Source organism: Drosophila montana, unplaced genomic scaffold, assembly GCF_035044405.1.
Source record: "Drosophila montana isolate Dmon_TW-CO22-7 unplaced genomic scaffold, ASM3504440v1 contig_312_1, whole genome shotgun sequence".
NCBI lineage: Eukaryota > Metazoa > Arthropoda > Insecta > Diptera > Drosophilidae > Drosophila > Drosophila montana.
In genome coordinates this window covers 557,299-578,905 of record NW_026998009.1, presented here as the reverse complement: position 1 = coordinate 578,905, position 21,607 = coordinate 557,299, and the positions used below count along the sequence as shown (strand labels likewise).

Sequence of the window (21,607 nt, the reverse complement as noted above, 5' to 3'; positions counted from 1 at the left end):
AAAATAGACAAAACGCAAAACAGCGAAAAAAAATACGAAAAATAAATTCAAATAAAATTTTCTATATACAACAATTGCAGCTGTGTGTGTGTGTGTGTGTGTGCGTAGGTGAGCCTGGCAGATAGATACAGTTTTGCATAGGTGTGCGTTTTTTTTGGGGGGGTATTTGTGTTTGTATGTGTGCTATTTAGTTTGCTGTTAAGCTGCAGTGCCAGGTGCCAGGGCTGACAAACAGAACTGCAACAGTTCTATCAAAAATGTTATTAGCCTCCAAAAATATCTAAACACAACTCTATTAAATAACCTTCCTGGAACCATAAATATGATATATTGTGTTGTATTTAACTAAGATCCCTCTATATGACCCATAAATTGTTTAAAAAGTTTTTTTTATAAGATCACTCTTTTAACCTTCTGCTTAATTTCATTATATAAAATTAAAATAAAAAGTATATATAATCTCTGACAAAAATACATTGAAAAATTATTAAATACTAATCTATTTAAAACAGTTGCAACAGTTCTTTCTCGGTCTTCTGATTAAATGTGTACATTTATTGTATTAAATTAAATGTATTTATTCAGAATATCCCTATTAAAACAAAATTTAAAAAACATTTTAAAAGCATTTGCTACGTTTTCAAACTAAAATAGAAAAATTGTGTACACGCATCCGATTCTTGGCAACACAAATAAAATATATACAAAAAAAAAAAAAAGAAATCACACAAATATTTAATTTTACATACACATGTGAAAAAGTTCAATTAATTGTTAACGTAGCCTTATTTTTTTGTTATCTCTTTTGAATGGACAAGAGAAATTTATTAGAAACGAAGAAAGCGAGTTTCCGCTTCTTGAATTGTTTTCCAAACCTTTTTTTGCTGGAGTACCCTTAATATTGAGTTTGCTTTAGGCAGGCAAATACTCTTTTGAATTGTCTAAATTTTTCATGTAACTGATATTTGAATTCTATTTGCCATTCCTGGTTCCTTTGCCATTTGGTTGCCATGTGGCACCACTAGCAAGCCCTACCCCGCAACGCTTTGTTGCCCCCATACCATTTAAAGCTTAAGTGGCAGATTTTTAATTGAATTGGCTGCAGTTGCAGTTGCTGCACTTCCGCTGGACCAGCCTCAACCCTTGACCCTAACCACAGCCCCATTCCAAGCTAAGCCCAAACCCCCCTTTGGGCTTGTCACATTTGAATTTTTTTGCCATATTACTAACCATTTTGTTTTTGTTTTTGCATTAGTTTTGGCCGCCTGCAGCAAAGAAAAAAAGAACACACACACACACACAAATCGTCGGACATTTTGTACATGTGGCATTATATATATTTATATATATACCATATATATAGATGTGGGCATGGAAGGAAACACAGGCGTGGGCGCCTCTACTGACATTTTAAAATAGAGGCGGCTGCGCATTTTGCGCCATTCGCTAAGTTTTTTCTTCGGTTGAGCTGTGCATTTTTGCAATTTATATAAATATTTTATATATTATTTATTTTACACATAATATATAAATAATTTTTTTCGCTATACGCTTTATAAATATTTCATTAATTTTGTTTTTATATGACTTTTTGCATCTTCGCATTTATGCATTTTTGATGAAATAGTTTTTGGTTTGTACGCAACTAATTTAATTGCGCTAGAGCTCACTTAAATTTCTGTTCGAAACAAATATATATATATATATCTATTATATCTATATATATACATATCTACAAATATATCTTTTTGCAAGATTTACGATGTTTACAATGGATATTGGGCCGCGGGTATATGATTTTTAAACGGCTCTTTGATTGTAAAATCAATTTTATATACCAGCATATTGGTGTACCATTTGGACATATGTTTCCAACATAATTGATATGCAATTCATAAAAAATTTAAATTTCTTTTTACGTGCATTTCTTTTATAATTAATAAAAGTGCATAAATGCTTTTTATAAAGAAATTTCGCTTAAATATTAAATTATATATATACATTAATCCATCATAAACAAGTAAGAGGTTCTAGTCGGGAGCTCCCATCTATTGGGTACCCTGAACCCTCTTATTCCAACACCAAATGCAGCTCTTTAGTAGTAATAAAGATAAATTAAAAAAAAAAAATGTTCCCTTGGCAGGGTTCGAACTCGCAACTGACCGCATTACTTGCTGCCGCCTCTACGCAACAGCCACACCAGCCAAAAAATGTTCCTCGATGGGGTTCGACTCGTAACTGACCGCGCTGCTTTCCGCCGCCGCTTCTCAATAACCACAGCAACAACTAAGTCTTAATGAAAAAAAAAACCAATTAAAATAGCAGCACAGAAAACAATACAATCGCAATTGCAATGCTGTTGATAGATTTCAAAGCAGACGCGCATGAATGTGTGTGTGTACATGTATAAAGAAATTCTTGGAATTTGCGCTTGCTGCTGCACGTGTTTGCAGGCCAAAACACATTTTCTTTCGTGTTTCTTAACCGATCTTGATGAAATTTTCAGTAGTATATCTTATTGTACTATAAAATATTTGTGTATTCTCAAAATTAAAATTGCAATTCAATTATGGCTTAAATAGGTAGGCCACACAAGTTGGCTTACTAACTTGATTTATTGCTTTGTGGTGGTAGCGGGGAGGTGGGGATACCTATAAAATGAAAGGTACTTGATATATATACTATTCAAGTCTCTAGCTCATATCGGTTCTGAGATCCTTGCGTTCATACATACGGACAGACAGACATGGGCATGGCTAGATCGACTCGGCTTTTGATGCTGATCAAGAATATATATACTTTATGGGGTCGGAAAAGCCTCCTTCTGCCTCTAACATACATTTGCACAAATACATTATACCCTTTCTACCCATTTTCAATGGGTTCAGGGTATAAAAATACGAGAAAGGTTAAATTAATTTCAGGTTTAAGGTTTTCTGAATTTAATTAATTTTCAATATATTTTAATATTAAATTATATTAATATGTATCTATTTTAATCCAAAATGGAAATATGTGAGAAAAATGAAATTAAATTAAGTATTTTCCCGCCGAAATAAAGAATTTCTGTTTAAGGATTGCCGAATGTCTTAAATTCAAATTAAACTTATCAAGGCTGAAGATTAATATATAAAAAAAACATCTTTAAAACATTTAAAAACAAGAAAGAACGGCAAATGCTCATAATGCTTTGCTCGTATCTAAAAAGCACAGGGAAAATAGTTATTGCCGCGTTTGGTTACATTTCGAACGATCGTTCTTATCGCAGCTATATGATATATATATATCCAGCCGGTTTCAACATATGAACTGCGTGCAACAGAAAGGGGGACGTATGCAGAGTTTCATAAAAATAGCTTTAAAACTGAGAGACTAGTTCGCATAGAAACAAACAGAGGGACAGAGAAACAGACTGACGGACGGACGGACATGTCTATATCGACTCGGATATTGATACTGATCCAGAATATATATACTTTATTGGGTCGGAGATGTCGCCTTCTATGCGTTACGGATTTCGAGACAAAACTATAATATCATCTGCAAGGGTTTAAAAATGTGAGAAACGCGAAATTAAATTCAGCGTTTTCCTAATGTTTAAGGATTTCTGAATCTCTTAAACTCCAATTATACTTATAAAGGGAATATATTAACATACCTCTTTATATCTTTAAAGCAACTTTTGTGTCTCTTGCTTTTATAATATGTGAAATATTTAATTAGGAAAAAGCTTGATTACAGGGTATAAACTTGTATAATTGAAATGCAAGTTTCAGTATCAGAAATATTAAAATCTCACAGGTTAAATTGCCAAGTAATATAATCAGTTTTCAAGGATTTTAAAGAATCATCTTTGTACTACTTCGGAATACGAAACAGATTATTCAGATGCTGTGATTTGTATCATGAACCTATCTTGCTTAGTTTTTTTTTTAATTTTATATAATTCTGATATATGTAATTATATATTTATAAAGTTCACAAAGAGTTACATAATAACAGTTCTTATACACAATTAAAAGAGTTACTTTTACTATCTACATAATTATCCCATAATTACTTGGAAAAGCTATTTAACGTCCTTCTCCATTTCGGAAATGTTTCACTTTGGTGTTTAAATGCATAATATTATCTTAACAAATCAATTGTCTGACTCATTAACCACTGAGCATATTCATTAACCTAATTATGGCAAAAGCCACTTGCAAGCCCACAAGATGCGTATATATAGATATGGTATATACAATATACTATATGTACATATAAGCTTGTGTATTGTATATTAATACACTTGACGCCCAGTGCAACAGTTTCAAGACGTGGTGCCAATGCCCAAAAGCGCACGGGAGTTAACTTAGCGAGCTTTAATTATATATTAGCCAATTGGCCTGTTCAACTTAAACACTTTGACATGCAAATGCTAAACACAAACACGCACATACATATGCGCTACTAAAATACAATACACTCAGCGAAAAAAAAGAGCTATTACTTAAATCGAAATTCCTTAAGCTGAGCAGGAAAATCTTTATTTAAGAACTTTTGTCAAGACCCAAAATAACTAAACACAAGAATTAAGAAAAGTACTTAATCGATTGAATGTTGTCATTGAGAACGTCTTCTGCTTCTTTTAAGTCAACTAATTTTTTGTATAAGTATTATTTTCTTATTTCAAGCTGTTTTAAAATTTGTTGTATTAGTTCAGCAATGAAATTATTTGTAATAAGTTCTTAAGTCTCTTTTTCTGATTTCGTTAAATTTGGATATGAAAAAATTATTTTCTACTTAATTTGAGAATGTGCAAACTCGGCACAGTTCATTTTCAAACATTCTTAAATTAAGTATAATATATTTTATTCTGAGATTGTGTGCCCGTCAATTTTGAATTTAGACATGATTTTTCTGCAAGTGTATTTGGTCATCAATGAGGATTGCTATTTGAAACTTGAAAATGCGTTGTGCGCGTCAATTTGGCTGGCAAGCTGTAGACGTCGTCTGAAGGCCTCGTCATGCACACATCATTGTCCTTGCGGTCCTTGTTGTTGTCCTGTCGCCTTTTGCCTTTCGCCTTTTCGGCTGGCACGTGTTGAATGCTGTGCGAGCCGATGCTGACAAACATCATGATGATAGCCATTATAACTAATAATAATCAGCAAAGCCTCGACTCTGGCCACAAATGCTAAACAATGGCGCGTGGTCCTCTGGCTCATTTCGGGCCTTAAATTGCTGCTGACAGGCGATGGCGTTGGCGTTGGGTGACGAGCAGGCAATTTGCAGCCAGAGCTGTTGACATATTGAACTGCAAAGATGAGAATCATGTTACCCGAAACCCCCCTCCAGCTCCTCAGACCCACCACCGGTTAAAGTTATCGCTTTACTTCAACCCCCACTCGACGATTTTGGTTTTCTTTTTTTTTTTTTTTTTGACATTTTTGATTGCGCTGACCCCCAACCACTTCCCTTCTAATTTAAGTTGCTGTAGCTAGCCAACCCCTGCACTCTTCACACTACGCTTTCAAATCCATACCTCCGCAGCAATTTTGGTCAAGTTGGCGTGACGAAGAAAAAACCATAGAAGCGAAGAAGCAGAAAAACGCTGTAGACAATCATCAAATAACTGACAGTCCAATCGACGCTTGAAAGCGTTTCCCGTTCTCAGTTTCGAGTTGAATTGCGTTAGGTTTGGTTTTTCCTTTTTTTTCCTTTTTTTCTGGCATGGGTGGTTCAAGCGTTTGGGAAATTTTAGAAATTGGAGTGAAAAAGTTTGCGCTGCGGTCTCCAAGAGACAGCTATTTAGCCGAATGAAATGCAATAAACCAACGCCGGATTCAAAGAGTGCAAGGTTGGAGAGCTCCCAGGGAATGCCAAGGATATCTTTAACCAAAAATGATAATCGAAGAATTAAAAAATTTAAATAATAATATATTGAGAGCATACAGGGAATACCAAAGATATCTTTAACCAAAACTAATAGTCTTAAAATAAAAAAATTAAAAAAAAAGTATACGGCAAATTAACATAGAGGAAAAGATTGGTTGCGTTAAGCCAAAGTAAGGAGAGTTAAGGATTGTGGAAGACCATTCTACAACATTTGTAAGAATTTTCCAATTTTGTTTTAAAGTTCTATTTAATACTAGTTTTGATATCAACAAACATTCAGTTATTAAATTTTAAAGTTATTTAAAAATCAAAATTTGTTCATTCCGAAATTGTGTTCCACTCAGATAAATTGTGACTAAGTAAGGTGAATTTAAAATTTAGTAGTAGTATTTCGCAGAGACTGGGGAATTTAACGTGTCAAAGTTTTGAGCATTTTGACCATTAATACTTTTTTATACATAAACCTTGTATATAAAAAATTTTACTTGGAATACTCTTAATTTGGTATACAAATTCTATTTCGAAATATTTTAGAAATAATTTGGGAAAAATGAGAGTGGCCGATAAAGGTATTCCACCTGAAGATAGCTTTTTTTTGTTGACAAACTTATGGCATGGTGGCATCTATTTTAATTATCACAGCGACTTCACAACCTAATCATACCCTACAAACGCGAGCATTGCGGTGCATAAATCGTAATGATAAAGACAATAAACTGAACGCAAATCAACAGAAAAGAAGACGGAGACGCCGTCACGTTTGGGCTGCAAACAGCCACCCCAGACAGCTGCCCAACCCAAGCCTAAGGAGCAACAATGATGACACACAAGCCTCAGCCCCTTGTCCACTATTGTCGAAGAAAAACAAAAATCTGTCGAGTTTTATGATCAGCGACGGGCGACGGACGACGGATGACGAATGACGGACGACGACGACGACGACGCACTCTAAAGACAAACCTCAGAAAAAAGTTGAAACAGCGACGGGACTGCAAAGTTGAACTTGGGGTGTGTTGGTGGTGTGGGCACACGCTCAATAAACACGCACCGTCGGGCGACCACCCGCAAACTCCACCCTCTGTGGCTAAACAATTTCTTTTGCTAAAGGTAGCCGTAGCCCCAACGCTCTTGACCCTTTTTGCACTCACACCAACAACGCGCGGGCACACAAAAATATAAAAATACAAAGAGACTGAAGCGGCCCGTCGCCTTTTTTTCTCTCTCTTTTATTCCTTTCAAAAACTTTACGCTGCCCAACGCACACACCCTCCTCTCAACCCCTAACACAGCGCAGCGCACACGGCAGACAAGCGACAACAACGTTGTCCACTTTCGCACCAACCTCTACTCCCCGCACCCGCACCCTCAGCCACCATTCCCCCACTCCTGCACCCGTTCACCCACGCTCTCAGCACACGCACAGAGCGAGAATCACCACCGCCCCCTCCCTAACCCATGTAGACCCTGCCAACGGTAGAACAGCAACAACGTTGCCGGCTCGTCGTATATTTTTCTCATTTATTTTTCAAGCTCCCAACTCCGGTCTGCCAACTTCACCAAGCCCACCCCACAAATGCCCCTCGACGAACCCAACCCAAAATGCCGCAAAGCATGCTTTATTTTTTGTGCGTTTTTCATATCCGAAACGCCGACGACCACCGCACCCCTGCCACTTTCACACACACCGCCAAACCGCGCCGTCCGTTAACCAAACGACGAACCGACCGATCCCAACCGGCCTTTTTTTCGCCATGCCGGCGAAAGACAAAAGCAACAACAACAACTCACACTCACACTCACACTCTCACTCACACCGCAGCGCTCACAATCCTACCCACACCAACAAAGCCCACTCTCACACTCTGTTGCGGCTCTTATTCTCTCTGTCTCTCTCTCTTCATCTCTCGTTGTTGTTGTTCTTGTTGCTGATGCATTTTTGTTGGCGACGCGCAAAAAAAGCAACAAAAATAATTGCCATGCCCCCCCACCCTGCAACCCAAAAAAAAAAATTTCAAAACACCATGCCCAAACCCACTCAGCGGCAACACCTCACACCCCGAACTCGCTGGCCGACTGCCACCCAAACCATTCACAAAACTCGGCACTCAGCTGTTTGTCAACTCATCTGCCGTCGCCATCCGCTGTTACTCCAACCCTCTCCCAGCCCACACTCTTCGCTGTGCCCGTCGCGTTGGTTCGTTGACGCCGCAGTTGCCGTTATCGGCGTTTCTCTGTTTTTGTACTCATATCCCTCGACTCGACCATGCAGAGTCCTCGCCCATTGCCCGTTGCCCGTTCGAACACATTGTGTTGCACACTTTTTGGCATTTGCCTTCCACACGCACGTTCCGCGTTCTCCATGTGCTTTTTGGCGGCGTCCCACATTCAGTTCGCCTTGTTCAGGCGCATGTTCCACGCTCTCTCTTTCTCTCTCGCTCTCTCTCTTTTTCATTCTGCTCTCACTGGCACACACGCTCTCTGTCTCTCATGCTGCCGCTGTCGGCGTCACAGGCGCTAGCGCTAGAAAACGCATTTGTCTGTCTCTGTTTTGGTCAGTCAGCAGTTGGCTTTCGTCGTGTTTGGTTCGCCTCTGGTGGAGCGCTCTAAACCTTGAGAACAAATCTCACACAAATCTCAAAAACAACCGTTAGCGTTTAGTGTGCCAAAAAGCGTTCGCTTGTTGCATTCGCCGCGAACCAAAAAAAAAAAAAAACAAATAAATAGAAAAGGAAAAAGAAATTTTTGGGTTACTTTTTAATATTGAAACAATTTAAAAGTGTTGTTAAAAGAAAGAAAAAAAAGAAAACAAAGCGAGAGGAAATTCGCGCCAAAAAATAGTTTTTGGATATTATTATTACTCACTTTTCCAAACGAAAAAAAATCTGCAACAGTGTAAAGTGTTTAGTGCTAAAGATCATAACAAAAGTTGCCAGCTGCATAGCAACTTTGATATCATCGAGTTTTGGCAACGTTTGCGTCAATTCGATACTTTGGTTTTTGGTCAATTTCATTACACTCAGCAGGCAATCAAAAAATTTGCCAAAATTCCGAAAAATCCGAGAAAAACACCAAAAACATCGACACGTACCGCATCGGCAACCGGTGGCGGTGGCGGAGGTGCTGGCGGAGGTGCCACCACCAGCACAAAAATGGCATCTAAAAGAAAAGCATCGGTGTTGCTGCACAAGGTGAGTTCAATTCGCAACGCATCCCAAGATGGTGACGTCACAACAGATTGTGGCAATATCCTTCAGAATAACAATTCGTGGAAGCAATTTCCCAACTTTTATATCTCACAAGTAGCAAATTATCTAGCGCAGCAATTCCAGCTAACTTCTTATGTTGGATTATCCAAGAATTAATTTAAAAAATCATTAATGGAATTTGTTGCTCCTAACAACAATAACACGCGATAGTTGAGCTGTCCACTTCTTGGTACTATTTTTGTAGCTTAGAAAAACCATAATCTCTGCTGAGTTGATAATAATTGGTCTAAAAATCAATTTGTTTTGCACGCAGCCATTAAGACAATTTAAGCGCAACAAATGTGCTCTTGAACTTCGAAATGGACAGCAACATGTTCTTCTACTAAGTTAAGCATTGGAATTAACAAAATTCTGACACACTTAATTTATTCAAATGCAAGTATTTTATGATCATTTAATTATTACTCTTGATATCCTTATCATTTGTCTTATTATTATTGTGTTATAATGTGACCTCTTAGTTTTAATTAGCTATTGTGACCTTCAATTGAGACTGCACCCACACACAGAGACACCTGCGTCGGATTCACAATCCCCTTAGCCCACCTGCCACTGGCTTCCATAGAGCCCTCTATCTACTGAGCACTCTTGATTCCAAAATAGAACGCACTTTGTATGTGAAAACTTTTGTATCTTCCCACAATTGAAATTAATTAGTCTACACTCTCGCTTCAATTCCGGGAAATATTATGTGCTCTTGTTATTACAAAGGCCAAAGACCCACTAGAAAAATCTTCGCTTCTCAAGTAACTCAACTAACTCGTTTTATCACGCTCCAGCTCCTGTACCCACAGCCAAAATTTCTCACCTATGTAATATCTGTATTATTGCTTCTTAAGCTACAGCTTCCACGACCTCCCGCAGCGGCGCTGTCTCCATTCATTTAGACGCATATGAAATCAATTTACCCACCTTACTCACACATTCGCTATTTTTATTCTATTTTTTTTTTTGTTGCCTACCTTTGAGCAGCAGCCGCAAAGCAAATACCAGCCCAGGCAAAAAATTAAATCGACAAAAAATCGTAGACAGTTGCAGAAATATTACTAATACGCCGCGTAGGCAGCAGCAGCAGCCGCAGCCGCCGCATAAGAAAACCTGCTCATAATGCCGATTTGGATGAAATGGCGCCTAGACAGGGGGGCACACTCTAATGATATACGACAGCGCGCTAGCTGGATATGTGTGTGTGAGTGTGGGAGTGTGTATGCATGCGTAGGTGTGAGTGTGTATATTGAGTATATAGAAGCGCGAAATGAGTTGACGGGTGTGAGTGTGTTCCAGTTGATGGTGTCTGCAGCCCAAAATGAAACGCAACACACACTCACATTCCTAACACACAACCCCCACACACACCCACCCGCACCCACACGCACCCACCCCACACTGACTTTCGTGCCACGCTTCCAAAGGGCGCACATTTTGCCCTGCACGGTAATTCATCAAATGACGAAGACGCAGGCAAAGACGAAGGCGCTGGCAACGCCAAATGCCCGACGGGTTGGCCAGGCGGAGGAGACGGGGAACTTTGTTGGTGGCCCAGGGGGTGATGGGGCTGCGGTAGCTTGGGCGCCAGCGTTGCCGCCACAAAAGAAGTAAAGCTTCTTGAGCCAAATGCCGCTGTTCCCGCCCCAAAATCCCGCAACCGATACACACCCACAAAGTCCAAAGACTGTCCAGCGCTCAGCCAAGTTTCTATGGGGCTGCTTATGCGCTAACTTAGCTAGGGTATATCCACTATTTCGAGGCGTTTGTTTAACAACAACAGACTTAAGTGATATGTAAGAAAGGTTTTTGAAATCTTAAGCAGAATTAGAAATCGGGGAAATCAAATATTCATTTATATTTCAAAAACTATTTCATGTTGTAAATTTTATTTTCACATTAAAGCTTATGAAATATTTATAAAAGATTCAAGGAATATCTCTGAATATTGATTCCTGATTCCATTTATTATCATATATATGAAAGTAAAGGAAACGGGGAGGACAAAATCTGACGAACGTTGTGAGATAAAAGATATTGGTAGTTTTTTTAAATTGTTTTTTACAATGGATTGTTCAATTTGAGTTCTCTAAAGAATCTGGAAATGGGGAATGAAACATTATATACACTTGGTTAGCTGGCATAGTCAATATGAAATCTAAAATGAAATAAAAACTCTAGAACAAGGTTTAAATATGCATTTATTTGAATAGTTTCTATTTATGGATATAGAGTGAGCTTATATGCTAGCTTAAATTATATAAAAATCAGGAAATCAGGAAGCAAAGAATGACCCTCTTTTTACAATTCTAAGCTATATATTGTAGTTAGGGTATTTGGGGTGCATAACACGTATGAAAAGTCTGCTGCTTGTTTGTTTATTGCAAATATGGGTGGGTCAGCCTAAGAGAAGGGGCTGCCAAGACGAGCCCCCAAACCCGGTAAGGAACAAAAGCATTGACTTTTGTATATAGTCAGCGGCATTTGTATATAAATAGTGGTGTGTGTGTGTGTGTGGTGGGGGGTGTGTGTGGGGGGTGTAGGGTTTGTGTCAAAGGCAACTTCAAGCCAAACGAGGGCAGGGAATGTGACGCTACATATGTGAAGGGATCTGTGTGTGTGTGTGTGTGTGAGATTGAGTGTGAGTTTCTGTGTGTATGGATGGTCAAGCTTTGTGCTTAAGCGCACATAAGCCGCCGCAGGACATCGTGTCGAAAGCGTCTTTCGATTTAATTTGTACCTTTGCAAAATCTACACAAAACTTAAAGACTGAATAGTTACCCCCAAAAATCTCTCTAGCTCTCCAGCCCGGTCAGGAGAATGCACTGAAAGAAAAAGTTACGAACGTTTTCAAATATTCTTGAATTAAATATGTATTATTGTTGATCGTTTGCGAACTTTTTAATTTCAATATGTATATATAATATAAAAAATAAGAGCACAACATTTCTTAGTACTGCATTTGAGGCTTGAATTTAAAAATTTTGGGATTTCAAAAAGTTCTTCTTTCTATGAGTGTATCTTGTTATGCTGCTCAGCTGTAATCAAACATGATTTTGGTGACGCTGACGGTGACGTTGCCAGGTTGTTAGGGTTTGGGGTAGTCAGCACCCTTCCTCATCAATTTCGGGGGGATGGCGGATGGAGGCAGAAACTTAAGATGCGAGCTGCAGCTTGACGGTTACACAACTCAGCATTAGTGTCGCAGGCAGGCAGGCAGGCAACAAGAGCAACGTGCGAGGCGAATCGAAGCAGACAGAGAACTAGTCAATGTCGTCAACAGGACCCAAGCTAGGACCAATACCCCAATACCCGGACCAGGACACTGGCACCGTATGCACAGGAAGCGAGTGTGTGTATTGAAAGTAGAAGGAGTTGCAGCTTTTACGACAACGTCGAAGGCGAAGGCGTCTTTCGCCCTGGCTGTCTTGGGTTGACACCCTCTCCCTCTCCCACACTTCCCATCCAGTTTGGTTAGATGTTACGGAAAATTGCTTACGGTTTTTTGCACACACCAACACACACACACACACACACTCACATACACACACGGCTTCCACACATGAATAGATCAGGAGGGAGGGGAGGGATTGGTAGCTGGGGCTGGTGTAGCTGCTAGCATCACATCATACAAACAGACAAGTTAGACAGCCCAAGACCCTCATCTGCACAACCATAGCTCGAAAATAGAAATAGATGACAAGAAAACCGACGAAGACATTGCTGAGTTTAACTCCCTGGTAATCGAAAGAAGGACGAGGTGTGGACGACTACGACGCTAAGGACGACTTTGGCTAAGGGCAAGCGACAAGCTCGACGGGTTACATTTTGGTTGATACCACAGACACTGAGAGAATGAGTTGATACAGTTGATGAGGCGGGGGCCTTGCCAGAACTTCTGGCTTGTGGGCGCACAAGAAGCAGCGATTTGACATGATAGCCCTCTAATTATGGCATCGATTCAAAGGCGGTGATTAGCTTTTCAACTTTCGAATCCCAAAGTTCCCTTAAAAAATACAAAACTTCGATAGCTTTTAATTAAACTTTGACATTTGACTTTTATGAGAATAGTATTGTGATATCGTAATTGCCTTAAAGGTCATATACTATATATATAAATAGCTGTCGATTTGCAGTTAGCTGCTTGATATAGCTCAATAAAAACTATAAAATATGAATGTATCGATAACTCGATATGGTCCGATAACATTTTGTAAGCGTGCACTTATCGATAGTTTTTAAATTCGCTACTTGTAATTTGTGGATCTTATTTCGAACTTAACAAACACATGCTAAGTACGGGCAACCCATTCTCAACCTAAGTCTGGCCATTTTTTTTAGTGTAGCTCATCACTAGCTGCTGGGCTTGCCATCCGAGCACCCGCATCCCGCCCACAGCACAGCCATACACATCCATATAAATAAGAGCCATCAGCTCAAAGTCCCGCCACTCTCTAGCTCTCCTCCTACCCAGAAGGCAGCATCACACTCGTGTTCACGAAAAACCTGCCAAGGAACGTCTTTACGTACTGTCAAGCGCAAAACAGACAAACCTAGGTGGCTAGGTCACCACCCACACCGCAACGCACCGCACCGCACACACACACACACACACACATATACACATTGGCAGCTGAACTGAACTCCATCTTGGCCAAAATGAAGGCGCTGCAACAGCAGCTGTGGCAGGCAGCAATGTATTTCAGCTACAGCCACAATCAAAGTTGCTGCGAAAACTGAGTTAGAGGCGGGCACAGAGTTAGCTCAGTCTTAATACACACACACACACACATACTCACAGAGGCACACACATACACACTGAAATCCCACATCAGAAAAAGCACGCCCAACAAGCGACGCCGCCTCCAATCCACACACACACACACACACACACTGGGAGTACACACAAAAACAATGCCAAAAGTTTCTACACACACACACAAGAGCTAGAGGTGAGCAGAGGCGGATGCAGTGGGGCTTTAGAGGGTAGCTACAGGCGCCTCACCTTGCTGCCAAGTTTGTTGCCTGTCTTGCCATGTTGCCAAGTCAAAGGCTCCGTGCACTTGGGCACTCCCCCCACACTTCCCACTCTCGAGTTCTACAATTTTCATAGGCACAGCCTCAACCACACACATGGTTGTGTTTGTGTATGTGTTTAAGTGTCTTCGACTTTGGCTTAGTATTTTTGGTTAATTTTCTTGCAGTTTTAGGTTACATTTTTGGCTTTTCCCCCAGTGATGGCTGCCAGCCTCGCCCCCTGAACCCAATCCGCTGCTTGCCCTCCAGGCCTTTCACTTGTGAAAGACGTTTGCTTAAAAGCCACCACACCAACACATGTACACCCCACACACACACGCACACACACACTCACACACTCGCATTTAGTTAGTTTGTGATGCTTTTTAGTGCCAGCGCACGAGACATCTTAAAGGGGTGCCGGCACACATGTGGCAACAGCGCCGGGCGGGCAGGGCAGGGCAGGGCAAAGCACATTGGCTCAAGTCCTGCCTTGCCGCAATTCCTCCCACCCCTGCCGCCTGCCAGTGTCGCCAGCAGGCAGCATACAAATGAAACCCATGTCAGTTGTGTAGCAAGTTCTCCCTTCATATACCCCCTACTCCAACCCCGCACTTTCTTGCCTTTGCCAGTGCTTCCTTACCCTTCATTATATGCTGGATCTTTTTGCGGGACGTTGCGGCGTTTTGCTGATGAGCTACAGGCCAGAGCGTAGGCAAAGCCAACAAATTTTTATGCTTTCTGCCTTTGTGCGCTGTTCATCAGACGCATTTTACTTTTATTACTTGGAACAACGTCGCCAGGATCCAACTCCCCGAGTTGAGTTTGTTTTTTTTTTGGTGCTTAATGAAAACGACGAATCCCCTCCATTTGGGCCTTGTACCCAGAGCAACGCCCAGCTGAGAGCTAGGCCACGTCCAGCTATGGCCACACGATTGATGTGTACCTACTGCTGCGTACTCGAAGGCGTCGCTAGACCGACTAGACTTCCTCCAAGTCCTCCTACTGCTGGCCAGCTAAAGCTTATTGCTAGCGACAGTGAGCGACACTCCACCAACCAGCTACTGCTCAACCGCGTCGGGTTTTTCTTGGCACACAAAAGCAAACCCAATCTTAACCCCTACCCAAAGCTGCCCACCTAATGGTCGCCCACTCGAATGCTCAAAACGCCAACACAAAACGATTCATCTTCTTGTGCTTTCAATCCCAAACCCAGCCACAGCCATTGGAGCCAACTTTTCGCTTAGCTAAAACGTTGGCCTTCATTGTTGGAGCTACGTTCTTTTTTCCTTTTGCCTTTCCTCCCATTTTTTTCTTCCCTGCTCTCCCTTTGCCTTTGCAAGTTTTTGGCTGGCGGCCTTATCTTTGGGGCATGAGCAGCGTCTTCAATGTTGCCTGATGCTGATTCACAGCGATGCCTGATGCCTGTTTCCCCTGCCTGCCCCCAAACCGTCACATCGTCTTCACGTACAGTCCCTGGGCAGCTGGCAGCAGCAGCAGGAGGAGGAGCAGAAGGAGCAGAAGGAGCAGAAGGAGGAGTAGGAGGAGGGGGAGAAGAAAAAAAAAGGTTTCCGGTTGCGACTTCCTTTTGGGCTACAGCCCCGCCTCTCAGCTCGTCCGCTCGGACACCAGAAGCTCAACACACAAATTAGAGAAAAAAAACTTTTCAGGCAACGTTCCTCGAGGACTCTGGCAAAGTTGCAAGGCACAAAATATTGGAGGAAAAAAAAGTATATTATTTATGTATATATAGGAGTAAGTGGAATAATGAAGAGGATGGCAGAAGAAAGTCTGAAGGCGAGCAGAGATCTCCTGCAGTCAGTATGAGTTCTACCAAGACTATGATATCATTTACTAGACCTAGCATATAATATTCTTTACCTATGAAAAGGTAAAGAAGGAACTCTTATGAAATAATTTCATGCAATTCCTACAAATCAAGTTCTTCGAACTCTCTTTAAGAGTATAGATTTCGCTGATTTTATCGCAACTTGTCTGGTCGCAGCGAATATGCAATTTAGTTTTGCTTTAGCACACAAGTCACACCTTTTACCTACTCAGGTTTAGCCTAGAACAAAATTAGCTATTGAGTGCGCACGCTAGGCCCAGTTGCCCGTCCCCCTTATCCAGGTATCGCTGTACCTAGCCCGCCCACCCGCCAGCCCACTTCAATCTACTCGCTCCACTATCAACCAACTGCTAATGAAATACGCCACGTAGCGTGCGCCAGCAACTTTGCCCCGACTCTAGGGGTAGTTGTTGGATTCCTACGCTCCGCTATTGAATTACTCAAGCATCGCAATGTTCAGCGTCGTCTTCGCCGTCGTCGTCCTCGTCCTCATCCTCGTCCTCGTCCTCGTCGGACCCCAGCTCTGGCAACTAGCTCAAGTCAGCAACATTTCAGCGAGGACGCTGTCTTGTACCCTTTCAACGCTCTTGTAAAGCATGGCCGGGCACCTATCCCACCCTCATTTAGAGTTGCCGTCGTAGGTGGCGCACCAAAAAAAAAAAAAGAAAAGTAAAATAAAATAGAAAGAATTTTTTATTCTGCAGGCGCTTGAACAGGAATATGCGCTACATTTTCTACTATGAAGTCGGCAATCGGATTGCTGCCGGCGGCCAAGGTGGTTGCTATTGGAGACAAACAATGGAATGAACTGGCAAATATTTACGTATTAAATATTGATAATGTGTGGGATTTTTTTTTATACAAATTATAAAGAAACGCTTTCAATCCCGTCAACCAGCTGTAGCTGGACACTAATTGACCTTAATATTGAAATTATTTGTGCTTCGATTAAAAATCGATTCATTCCGATTTGATTTTGTTTGTTTATTTAATAATTATTATTATTCATTTTTTTATTATTTTTAATATTATTATTGGTATTATTATTATTATTATTATTATATTTTGTATTCTATTTAATATTGTTCCATTTAATATACTTGATTTCTCATTTATAGTCTTTCGATAGGTTATGTTTATTACATAACATGATCATTTGACTGATTTATTAATATTAGAGCAATACTTGAAAAATATATCGATATATTATCGATAACATTTTCTTATCATTTGAATTTATTTAATTTGACTTCTTAAAGTTTTCATATCGTTTGCAAACGATTTATATTTTACTTTATTTCATCAACAAATCATTTACATTATCGATTATTTATCGATAACTAACCTTGAAATTTCGTCAGTCGACCACTGTGCCTCATCGCCCACTCCGTCAGTTGTCTTTGATGCTGCCCCTCACCCACACACCCACACACCCACACTCCTCTCTCTCTCTCTCTCCCTTCTACTACTTTACCCCGCGTTTTATCATCCCCTCCTCAAGCATTTACTTGGCTTGTCCCATTGTCGCTACCCACACACAGTCGAGAATTGGGATTGCTGCGAGTTCCCTGCCAGGCAACGGCAGTGTACGCCAACCTAACCCTTCAACAGTTAACCAACACTCTTACCACCCCCCAACCCCAGCCACACCCCCTCTCTGGATGGTTACCCTTGGTACGGTCACTGTCTGCCCCATTTGCTTGCTTCGCCAGCGCAATTTTTATACAAAAATATTCTTGCCCACCAACAGCCCCGCCCACGCTGAGCATAATTTTGGGGTGTGGATGAAAAGCAAAGCAGGGCAGGGGACAGGGTAGGGCAGGGCAAGGCAAGGCAAGAAACGTAACGGAAGGGCACCCTCGCTAAGAGTCACTTGGCAGTGCGGGGAAGGGGCGACGCTTGCGACTAGAGGACTAGAGGTCCAAAAGGACTAAAGGACTAGTTCACGCGGACGTAGTCCGCAACGCTTTTTATTAGTGTGTTTCAGATGCTGCGCGCTGCTGCTGCTCCGGCTGCTGCTCCGGCTGCTGTTCCTGCTGTTACTCCCCCGTCCCAGTCACTCCCCACCCCACCCCCCCCCCCCCCCGTATCCTGTGCATATACTCAGCGTCGTCGTAGTCCTTGCTCATCAGCGTAGCTCATGGGTAGCTGCCTCCTGCCCGCGGTTCGGCTCGGCTCGGCTCGAGCTGCCTTTGCACGTTTGTCCATTTTAAGTTTGAGCTCTGCCCGTGGCACTCATCCAGCAGCAGCGAGTCCTTCAGCTGGTTACTATACCCTCGCACCCCCCCCCCCCCCCCACCCCCACCACTCGCCTCCAATGCCCGAACCCATAATCTGCGCGCCAGCTAGCTCCTCATTTATTTTGCACCCACGCCTGCCAGGCAAAGTTTGTCTTGCGTTTCGTTTGGGTTTTCATTTTTTAGATTATTCCTTGCCTCGCCGCTCATTCCAACGCTATTTCGTGAATTTTTTTTTTTTGTTTTTTTGCTTTTTCTCCTCTAGTTCTGTTATCATCCTGCTATATACTGGCGCTTGGCTGGGGCTAACGAGCATGTTACTCCTTTGCTTGCCTTTCGCTTTTATTATTATGCTTTGGCGCACATTCCAGCAAAGAGTGCAAAAAAATAAAAAGTTTTGTACCGCTGCAGCGCACTAAAGCAGCCCTCACCCTTCCCCCTCTGCTAGAACGTTGCCTGGCTACTCGCCCACCGTGCGGAATGCTGCAAAAAGTTGCATGTCCGACTCGGACTCGGACTCGAACTCGGACGCTGAGACTCGAACCCGGTCTGCGGCCATATAAAATAATAACAACTAACTAAAAATCCGTACGCTTTAGCTGCAAAATCCTTTTGTTTTGCCAGCCCTGCCCTGCTCTCCCCCCCCCCGCACGAATAAAACCCAAAACTACTCGCTATAAAAACAAAATAAAAAACTAGACTGGTAGGGGGGTCGGCTACGTACCAGGGGTGGCAACGAGAAAAAATAGAATTTGTTTGGCCCGCTCAAATTCAATGCAAAAGTTTCGCCTACGTCGGCGTCGGGCAGTCCACATAAATTCTGTGCCTCCCCCCCGGGCAGGATTCGCTTTTTGGCCCGGCTGGTAAAGTTTATCAGCGCCCACCAGCCTCCCGCACAATCCTCAACCCCAGACTAAGCGAGTCCTTTAGCGACCCCGACCGCTTGTTTGTCTTACTTTTGACCTCTATAAACGTGGCGCCGGCGGAGTCGCTCTAGCCGCCGATGATAATGAATTAGAAAGCAGGCAAGTGCAGCTCCTAGCTGCAATTATATGAAGAGCCATGGGGTGCAGAGAGATCAGGAGCATAAACTATAAATAGTGTAATAAAGTAGAGTAATGCTCACAGGTTGGATAATAAATTCAATAAAATTAATAACATATTCCCAACCATGAAAAGATCACCAAAAACAAAACAATTTTACATCTGTTCCTATAAATGAAATATATTCTTTATTGTAATTTTTATAAATATTTTCATTTCTTTGATGGACTTGGAGAGTGTTTGCATATCATTACAAATTGTAAATAAACTCATTTACATTTAACTCTTGCTGTCGTAATACTTGATACTTAAGAAAAATGTCCTAAAAGTATCACAAAACAATCATTTAAAAATATTTAATGGTTGGAATCAAATTTCTTTATTTACTATTAGTGCAAAAGTATATTCATAAGCCTAAAAATATATGTTTGCTTCTAAAACTAATTGCCTATCAATTAATAAGTATTATTAAAGGTAGTGAGTAAAGATAACTCTAAATAATTACAGACTTCCTTCACTTTAATATTCTTTTTGTAATTATTCAATATGTTCTTGTCCAGCCAATTTAAAAATTTGTATTTATTTTTAATATCTGAAATAATATTTCAGAGTTTCTCATTCTATTTGTTAAATGTTGAGGGTAGTTTTTGATATGGAAATAAGAAAAGACAGAACTAACGGCAACTTCCGTTAATAATTTGTATATTTACCTTAGCAAATCAAAATAACCTCTTAATAATTATAATGAATATTACAAATTAAATAAAACTAACGCATTTAAATCTTCTCTGTTTTCGTTACAGGTAAGCAAGCAATGACATTTCCCCCTAAAAGATATACAATTTCCTTTAAGCAGTAAGTACGGCAAACATTTGGCCAACACAGTTGGTAACTGTTTCTTTTCTTTTACTTTCTTTTTTTCGCCCACTTTTTTCGCCCCACTCTTATTTGATATCAACGAAAATTCTCACAGAAACTTGGTCCGCGCCCACTTCATAAACGCATAAAGGCGCACAAAAATGAAATGAAAAATGTTCTCTCTTAGCTTAAGCAGCTTAAAATTAATTTACATACAACTGGCAGGGTACCAGGAGCATGGCTCTAACGCCGAGGGGGTGGTGGACTGTGTTGCCGGAGGGAGGGCGGGCGGACTGGTGCCTAGGCTCGGAGAACAAAAAAAAAAATATCCAGTTGCAGTGGCATAGAATTATACATTTGCCGGCGGAAGTTGAAAGTGGCTGTCGCGTTGCACATACACACACACACACGCACACACACACACTGGCAGAAGGGTGGTCAACATGCAATGCCACCTAAAACCTAAACCCCTGCCCCCCTTAAACGCGCCAGCCCCCTACCCAACGCACTTAATAATACGGTTTATTAGCGACATAAGCACATCCGAAGCTGGGTGCAGACATTTTAATTGGTAGGCGAGTGCATGGTAACATAAAAATTATAGTCGAGTGCAGCATTAAGGGCTGCCAAGGGACAAAGGGGGATGGGGAGGGGGGGTCGGAGTGTTGCTGCACCCTGTAAACAGCGACTGTCTGTCAGACAGGGGCGCCAGGCCGAGGCAATTGAAATGTGGGATATACTCGTACTTCAATCATTGGCTGCCTTTGTCTCTGCCAGCAGCTAGGAGTAGGAGACGCTGCTCAGTGTTAGGTGTTGCCACTGGCATGGAGGGAGGGGTGGAGGGCAGAGACATAGTAGTTGCCACAAATTAAAAAGTGCTGCGTTTTTTAATCAAAGCCGCATTAAAAGCTCACAGATGCGTGCAGATAGGGCGCTGAACACAGCGCTACATTATTTGGGTATTTAACTTATATGAGAAAATTAAATAATAAGCTAAGAGAAATTCCAAATATATATAAAAATAATAAGAATAAGCTAAAACATTTTTTTGTTCAAATCAAGCGTACTAAAAGAAAACCTAATAATTTTCCAAGCCTATCCAAGTTTATTTTGATTATAATTATCTTTTCATAATTTTTTCTGAAATTCTTCCGGTAAAATGCATGCGAACAACGATATACTAGATATTATTTTTATGTTTTATAGCTTAATGGGTGACTTTTCTTCTTTTGTGAAATCTTGTTAATAAAAAACTCACTGATAATGAGATTAGGTATAAGGATTGTTCAGTCAATTTAAATTATTACAAATTATTATTTACATTTCAATTTTTCTCTATAACAAAAAGTTGCTATTTATCCTTGAAAATTCATATTATATATAGAGGAACAATTTTATGAACGCAAAATGTATTCTAAACTGTCTTTATGTTATCTCATTTAGCTTTTCTTACAAACCTTTTAGATTATATT

The 21,607-nt window shown here is 41.0% G+C and overlaps 1 protein-coding gene across 1 annotated transcript in view; it reads left to right on the top strand.

The window, feature by feature from the left end:
• The first annotated feature begins 8,760 nt into the window (after window positions 1–8,760).
• LOC135431134 (AF4/FMR2 family member lilli) overlaps window positions 8,761–21,607 on the top strand; it is a 73,894-nt gene continuing 61,047 nt past the window's right edge. The window contains exon 1 of the mRNA XM_064686086.1: window positions 8,761–9,068. Within this exon, the coding sequence (XP_064542156.1) occupies window positions 9,030–9,068 (39 nt within the window). The 5' untranslated portion in view covers window positions 8,761–9,029. The remainder of the gene's footprint in view (window positions 9,069–21,607) is intronic.